Source organism: Cynara cardunculus (genome assembly GCF_001531365.2).
Source record: "Cynara cardunculus var. scolymus isolate 2C chromosome LG 16, CcrdV1, whole genome shotgun sequence".
NCBI classification, from domain to species: domain Eukaryota; kingdom Viridiplantae; phylum Streptophyta; class Magnoliopsida; order Asterales; family Asteraceae; genus Cynara; species Cynara cardunculus.
The window spans coordinates 20,533,848-20,542,115 of NC_037543.1; the positions used below are offsets into that span (position 1 = coordinate 20,533,848).

Sequence of the window (8,268 nt, forward strand, 5' to 3'; positions counted from 1 at the left end):
TATATTTTGTTTATAAAAAAAATAATTTTTCCTATTTTATGTTGTTCAAATAAATACATATCTTTTAAAGTTMTCTTTAAAATATTAACRAAATAAATTGTTATCTACAATTTTTTAATATTGTTATWTTAATAAATAATTYAAAAAAATCTAATTAACTTAATATATTTATACGTCAAGTAAAAAGTTTTTGAACAAATATAATATATTCTTTAAAAGATAATATTTTTTTGGTAAAAAAGAACAATTCTTATTTTCTTTTTCTTTTTTTCAAAAAACACATATTTTTTTAAAAATATTAACAAAATAAGTTGTGTTCTACTAGTTTTATTGATATTGATATATTAATGAATAATTTAGAATTTTTTAATTCATTTAATACATTTACTAAATAACATGTAAAATATCTAAAATTAAAAATACAGTGTTTAATAAGAACTATTAGATGCTATGATAAAATAATTTTGAAAGTACAATGACGTAGTAAGAAAGTCACATCACTATAGTACATGTGGACAGCCTATGTGGACAATGAGGTGGCATGAAAACCTAGTATAATGGGTAAATTTTAAATTAAAAGGTTATCCAATGCTATAATGGGTAAATTTTTCAAAGTACAATGTCCTAATAAAAAATAGTTTGAAAGTACATTGCTGTAATAAGAAAAACTGAAAATACAATACTATAATAAATAAATTTATAAAAATAGATTGTTATTTTATGCATTTTGCCCTTTAAAATATACCCCATATATATATATATTAAAAAGTTATTTAACCTTAAAAGTTATCTTTATTTTTTTCTCCATTTTAAATAATAATATAAAAAAATTATTACAATAAAATAATAAATAAAATTTTAATTTTTTAATTTAAAAAAAATCTGTTTCAATAGAAACTGTCAGAAGAGTAAAGAATTTCCCATTGAGGATCAAAAACGCATTACTCATTTGGAAGAATTCTTTCATCGATCACAAGTTTTCTCCTTTTCTTGAATTTCCTCCCTAAATTTAACCGTTAGACGATCATAGTCCCATATTTGGTTATTGGGTCGACCCGTATAATACTAGCGGCCCCGACACCCAAATCAAGAAACCAAATCGATTGTCTTGTTCAGAGTTGTTCTTCCGCTGCTTGCTGCTCAATTCTCAATTCTCAATTCTCAATTCTCATCATTTTCCTGCAGAAATTGATGAAATCTTGAAGCTTACGAACGATTTTACTCATCATAATGTCCATTGAATCACACAAATCCGTTCGTTTTCTGTGTTAATTTTAAGGAAATGGGTGTTGGGGGGAATTTTTGGGATTTACTTAAACCCTATGCTCGAACAGAAGGGTTTGATTTTCTGAGAAACAAAAGGGTCGCCATTGATCTATCGTATTGGATTGTTCAGCATGAAACCGCCATTAAGGCTCACACTCGAAACCCTCATCTCAGACTCACTTTCTTCCGTACCATCAATCTGTTCTCCAAGGTAAATCTAACTCATTATATTCTGAGTCAAAATATACAGATGGTGAATGATTCAATGCCTACTTATTTTTAAAGATTTTAATTCAATTTGGTTGATAGTTGCAAGATATGATCAATTGTGGTTCATAATTTGTGTTTAGGGTATTTTGGGTGGAGTGAATTCATTCAATTTTCAATGGGTTTTCTCTAATTGGTTTGATTTGGGTTTTCATTGTTGATGTTGTTTGTGGGTTTGGTTTGATTCATGAAATAGAACACTATATGATCAAGACTTTTGTTGGTTTTTGAAGAAATTATATGAAAAGATGTCGATTGATTCTTTTTCTATGATGTTTTTTTCGAAATGGGATTACGGAATGACACTTTATATGATATGGGTTTTGGTTGTTCTTGTTGGTTTTCGGAAATGATTATATAAATAAGACTTGGGATGCGTGGGAATAAAGTTACGGTGAGAAAATTTCTGAGCCTTTTGATGAGTTTTTTTTTTTCTACCTTTATATCTTCACATTTATCTTCGGTTTCAGTCAATTTCACTAACTTTTACATTCATTTAATCACTTTAACATGAATGAATTTGTTAAAGTTTCAATCATGATGATAAAAATAGGTGAATGAAGGTAGATGAATGTTTTGTTCTTACATTCTCACTATACTCTTATTATTAACCACAAGGGTGGTGCCCGATTGGTTTGGGCTTGGGCTCCAAAGGTCAAAAGTGCCACGGAGGTTCAAATGCGGTGATTCCGGGCTATCCGCGAAGCGGGTGGTCTCCCTGGGATTAGTCGCCTCGCATAGTGGGTTGGATATCGAGGTAAATAAAAAAAAGAACTCAACCACAAGGGTGGTTCCTGATTGGTTTGAGCTTGGCTCCAAAGGTCAAAGTACCAGGAGGTCTGAGGTTCAAATCCAAGGAGGAATAAAAATCGCCTTATGCCACGGAGGTTCAAATGCGATGACTCCGGGCTATCTATGAAGCGGGTGGTCGTCCTGGGATTAGTCGGCTCGCATAGCGGGTTGGATATCCAGGTTAATCAAAAAAAAAAAAAAAACTCTTGTTATTCTCACTGGAACCCAACCGTATAAATAAAGATTCATTGGTTTGAATAATTAAGTTTCTTGATGGTGATTCCTTTTGGGGTTATGTTCGTATTTTCTTTTCTTGAAATGGGTTTAACTTGCTTTAGTTTTTCGTTTTTACCTCCATTACCATCTAATTATTTAGTTTAATTTTGCAAGAATTAGAGATTTGATTTGTGTGGCAAAATTTTGCAGTTTGGTGCTTTTCCGGTGTTTGTGGCAGATGGAACCCCATCGCCATTGAAGTCTCAAGCAAGGATCATGCGGTTTTTGCAAGCATCTGGAATTGATCTTACAAGCGTGCAGCTGGCGGATGGAACTTCTGTCGAAAGAAATAGAAAGTTCTTAAATTGCGTTCAAGAATGCGTGGTTAGTTATTTTCTTTCTGTTATGTGATAGTGGTTCTTTTAGGTCGTTTTACATTGTTATCTAGCTTATCAACTAGTTGTTACCAAACATGGCTAGCTTATCAGCTAGCTTATTAATAAAATCTTTAAAAATTTGAGAATCAAAAATCAGAATCTTAAAAAATATTACGTTCAACTCCTTCAGCTTCTCTATTTTGGAGAATCTGTTGGAGATGCTCTTAGCCAATAATTAGCTTTTCAGCTAACAACTAACTTATCAGTTGGTTTGCCAAACATAGCCTAAATAGGCCTACAATGTACCAAACCAAACGAACCCTGTAAATCCCACACAGAGTTGGGTCTGGGGAGGATAAGATGTACACAGGTCTTTCCTCTACCCAAGTGGTAGAGAGGATGTTTCCATGAAGATCCCGGTTTTTTTAAAAGTGAATTGTACCCAAGCCTAACAATTAGCACGTGCTCAATGACCGCAAACAATGCATACTACCAACCGAAAACATGAAACTAAACCAAAAAAATGGAAACCACTTTGACTACCATATTTTGAAGTATCATTCAACACACCTTGCATATATAGATATATGATACATGCATGCATACATCCATGGACACACACTTACATCCGGAAATACATACTTACATCCATATATACATTTGGGTTGTGGAATTGGAAATTTCTCTGAAGTTTGATTGTAAAAGTTAACTCGTTATTCAATAGGAGTTACTTGAACTTTTTGGAATGCCGGTTTTGAGAGCGAGTGGAGAGGCCGAAGGACTTTGTGCACAATTAAATAGGGAAGGTCGTGTTGACGCTTGTATTACCTCTGATAGTGATGCGTTCCTCTTTGGCGCCAAATGTATTATTAAGCGCCTCAAGCCCAACTCTCAGGTAACATCTTGTGTATAATTCCCCCGTCTAACTATATCTTAGAAAACCACGATATATATATGTATATGTATGTATGTATAAGAGAGGGATAAAATGCAAGCCAAGCTATTTGTACAAACCGTGAAAACCGTCGATTTCATTGTTTATTTTAGTGAAAAAATTTCATGAAATTGTTTAATATGATGAAATTATTTTAGTGGTTTGCAAAATATCGCTCCCCTATGTATATATTTATGCATATAGTATAAAGAGAGAAAGGAAAGTTCAGTTGCAAACAACAAAGGAGTTCTCATTTGTTGCCATTCATAATGAATAATGAACCTTTTTTTTGGCCATCAATCTTGCAACATTTTATAAGATCAAGTAAAAGCGGGGTTATTTAGGAGAATAACCTCCTGACAAATTTCTTTTAAATGCACGACCTTCTGATAGAATGTCTCTGCCGAGCAGAAGAATGCCTCAAAATCTGTGAAAAGATCATGCATTTGAAAAAAGGTTATTCTCCTAAATACACGTTGAAAGCGTTTGATTTAGTTAGGAAGTGCTCGTTTTATATCTATTGAAATTCACATGTGAATACACAGGAACCATTTGAGTGCTATCAAATGTCGGATGTGGAAGGTGGCTTAGGACTAAAGAGAAATCACTTGATAGCCATTGCACTTTTGGTCGGAAATGACCATGATTTGAAAGGTGTACAAGGGATTGGGATCGAGACGGCGCTTTCTTTTGTGAAATTGTTCGGTGAAGATGAGGTTTTAGATAGGTTTGAACATGTTTGTTTTAAACTTGTTCAACACTTGACACACACACACATACATATATAGGGAGTTTCAAATACAAACCCTCTAATTAGTACAAACCAGACAAACTAATCTCAACCGTCCATCTAGTTTAATGAATATCTGGTTTCATAAATATCTCGATTGTTTCCTTATCTAAAGCGTTAATCATAATGAATGAGCACAAGATCATCTTCCGTAAATATACATATCATAATAAATAAACACTCATCATTTTCATAAATATCTCATTTGGTTGGTTTGTATGGTTTGGACTAATTAGAGGGTTTGTATTTGAAACTCCCTTTATATATACATATATACACACACACATATATATATATGGTCTTATTCAGGGTACAACTGCAAAAAAATGAAAAACTGAGGAATACCTCGGTGATCGTTCATCTGGATGGTATGCACATGTGCATACAAGTAATTTATAAGCAATTTGTCCGGTACACATGCGCACACATGCATAAAAACAATTTCAATTACTTGTATTCAGGGTGTTCCTCAATTTTTCATTTCTTTGGGGTTTTTCCGCTGAACCTTCCTCCATAGTTGTGTGTGTGTGTGTATATATATATATATATATATATATATATATATATATATATATAAGTATAGGCGAAGGGTTGTGTGAGAAGGAGAGTTAAGGTGAGAAGCGTAAGAAGGGATTTGGACCCTTGATCACCTTTTATCTCAAACCCACCATGAATCCCGCTTGATACGGGGATTGATCTGGTGCATCTCATCTCGGTGCATCTCATCCTAATGTGCATCCAAGGGTGAAGATCCCTTCTTACGCTTCTCACTGGAACCCAACCCTAAAAGAATATAATATTCTATATACAACAAGTCTCACACACTCTTCTCAACTTTGGTGAGACTTTAACTCTTGACGTGCACGGAGGTAGGTTGGGCTCTACTAGTAATCCAGATACCGTTGGGCCAACGACTATTTGGTGCATTTGACATATTTGGTGCATGTTATATGACTATTTTGCCCATGGTCAATGTTTATGCAGGCTACGTGAATTAGGAAGCGGAAATACGCTTACTATGACTTATGTGGATGACTCTTCCCATAACTCAGATGTAAACACAACGAGAATGAGGGTTTCTCATTGTTCATTATGCGGACATCCGGGAAGCAAGAGATCTCATCTAAAAGATTCTTGTGAATGTTGCAGTTCAAGTACGATCAAAGGTTGCACACAGAAACCAATCGGGTTTACATGCGATTGTTCCTCATGTGATATGGTATGTTTACGTATATCAGTGCGTTCAATCCTTAAATTATTAGTTTTTTTAAAAAATCGCACACGATGGGTGGTCTTTAAGGCACACATGTAGGATTCAAACATAGAAGCTCTAGTTATTTTGATCAAGTGCCAAGTAGAGATGGAAAAAATGGCCCGGCCCGGCCCATCCCGGGACCGATTGGACCTGACCGGATCGACGGTCTGGGAACGGTCACCGAATTTCAAAAATCATAATTATAGAAAATCTTCAAACACGATTTTTATATGTTTAAAATTGATTTTTGAAGAAAAGAAGTTGGGACCGATTTGTCCCGTCCCAGGACCGGGCTTTTTACATGGAGAACGGGCCGGGAGTTTTTGGTTGAGATCGGAAGCTGTTACAAAAGGGAAATCTCGGACTGGGACCAATTTCGGTCCAGCCTGGCCCGGGACCGGATTTTTCCCATCTCGCCAACTAGGGGTGTTCACAGTGGCACTGTGGGAGTTTTTGTTTCCATGAAGACTACTCGGTTTACATGTCTTATACGAGTCTTTTTCTGAGTAGGTCTATGACATACTTTCGTTGAGAAAATGATAATGCTTCGAGTCATCATCGATCTAATGTCAGAACATGTTGTCATGTTTTGGGTGATAGGATAAGAAAGAAAAGGAGCAAACGAAGAAAGAAGCTTGGAAAACGAGAGTTTGCAAAAAAATTGCTGCGGAGCCGAACTTCCCGAATGACGCAATCATTCAGATGTATTTGAGCAACAACCACAGCAGTTTCACCGGTAAGTTTAAAGGCAACGCCATCTACCGCCATACTCATCCGAGAACTTTATATACACTTATATATAACTCCCGTTCTTGCTCTATGTTAGATGCCGAACCGTTTATATCGTGGAAAAATCCGAGTACGGAAATGTTAGTTGATTACGTAGCTTATAAACTGAACTGGGAACCCTCGTTTATCCGGCAAAAACTCTTTCCGCTTTTGTCCACCGTTTTCTTGAGAAATATAACCAAAAATCAAGAAACCGATTTGTTGTTTGGACAATACGAGTTTGATTTCATTCAGAGAACGAAGATGAGGTTCGGTCATACGTTCTACGTGGTTATTTGGAAAAAATCTGCAAAAACAGTTGACAATCGTATCTATGAGGCGCATGCGGAAGAGGAGGCCGAAGTTGAAGAAGATCTTGACGAAGTGGACCACGTGGTGGATATCTTCGATGAACCGGATGTCACCAACGTTCGTGTTGATAACGGGTGCTTAACGACTGATGAAAATAGGGATCTTGTTATGGCTGCGTACCCCGAAAAGGTTGATCAATTTATGCAAGAGAAGGTGAGATTTTCTTTCTCGGTTTACTTTATCTGATGCTTGATTGCGAGTTCGAGTCCTTAAACGAGCATCAAGCTCGATAATTCAAAAAAATATTCGAGCTCGAGCCTACTTTGAAAACCTTGTTCGAGCTCGAGCCTGATATTATTTTTTTCGAGCTGAGCTCAAATAACCTACTGCTCGACTCGGCTCGACTCGTTTATACCCCTAGGTGGAGAGACTGTTTCTGTGAAGACCCTGTTGCTCTATTGTTTCATTAAGTTCTGTTTTACATGTCGGATGTCTTCACAGAAACAAGTCTTTCTACCACTTAGGGCAGAGGGAAGATCTGCGTACATCTTAACCCCTAGACCCTACTATTATTTATGTATGGGATTTACTGGGTTTGTTTGCTTTGATCTGATTCAAGTCTTTATGACCGTTTAAAAACGTTCAGGAGTCGAAGGAAATGAAATCGAGGAAAAAATCTAGAGCGAAATCTCCGTCGACCACACCCGTGAATTCATCATCGCCGACATCAAGAAGACTTCAACTCAATATTACACAATTTTTCCGTTCATCTAAAGGAGAGTCGACCGAAAACTCAAAAGACAACGGTTCTTCTTCAGGAAATCTATCGAAATCTGCTAGGCGTCGCCTTCTACTTGAATAATTCGTGATTTTGTTGCTTGCGATTTGTGAATGTAGCGGTAATCGATCGTAAATAGTTAGTTTGATAGTATTTGCTAGCGGAATTTCTTGTTTACTCCGCAATATAGTTTCAAAATTTGCCGTATCTGTCTCTCTTTTGCATGCTTTTAACAGGATGTGGGTGTTCATAGAAACAGTCGTTCTACCTTTTTTTTAAATATTTAAGGGCAAATTACATGAAAAAATAACGTATTTTAACTTGATTCCTATTTTGGATAACGTATTTTCAGAACTTTCATTTTGGTACCTAAGATGTAAAGTTTTAAACATTTAAGTACCCGGTAACCGGTTGAAGCATTAACCGGTTATCATGCTGATATAACGAGTGATGTGGTATTCAACTCAATATTATTTGCGGACGTGGTTGGTGACATGAATTTTTTAAAATCTA

At 35.7% G+C, this 8,268-nt stretch overlaps 1 protein-coding gene across 1 annotated transcript; it reads left to right on the forward strand.

Moving 5' to 3' along the window:
• Positions 1-1,000: 1,000 nt before the first annotated feature.
• LOC112529474 (flap endonuclease GEN-like 1) lies at positions 1,001-7,997 on the forward strand. Its single transcript, XM_025140772.1, has 8 exons — positions 1,001-1,477; positions 2,752-2,925; positions 3,643-3,813; positions 4,398-4,579; positions 5,627-5,861; positions 6,498-6,633; positions 6,724-7,190; positions 7,624-7,997. The coding sequence occupies exons 1-8, from the start codon at positions 1,283-1,285 to the stop codon at positions 7,837-7,839; spliced, it is 1,776 nt and encodes a 591-aa protein (XP_024996540.1). The 5' UTR covers positions 1,001-1,282; the 3' UTR covers positions 7,840-7,997.
• The last annotated feature ends 271 nt before the right edge of the window (positions 7,998-8,268 follow it).

Excerpts from the sequence above, each read along its gene's own strand:
- LOC112529474 (XM_025140772.1), top strand. The coding sequence starts at position 1,283 with ATGGGTGTTGGGGGGAATTTTTGGGATTTACTTAAACCCTATGCTCGA. Across the intron at positions 6,634-6,723 it reads CAACCACAGCAGTTTCACCG|ATGCCGAACCGTTTATATCG; the intron begins GTAAGTTTAAAG and ends GCTCTATGTTAG. Across the intron at positions 7,191-7,623 it reads ATCAATTTATGCAAGAGAAG|GAGTCGAAGGAAATGAAATC; the intron begins GTGAGATTTTCT and ends AAAAACGTTCAG.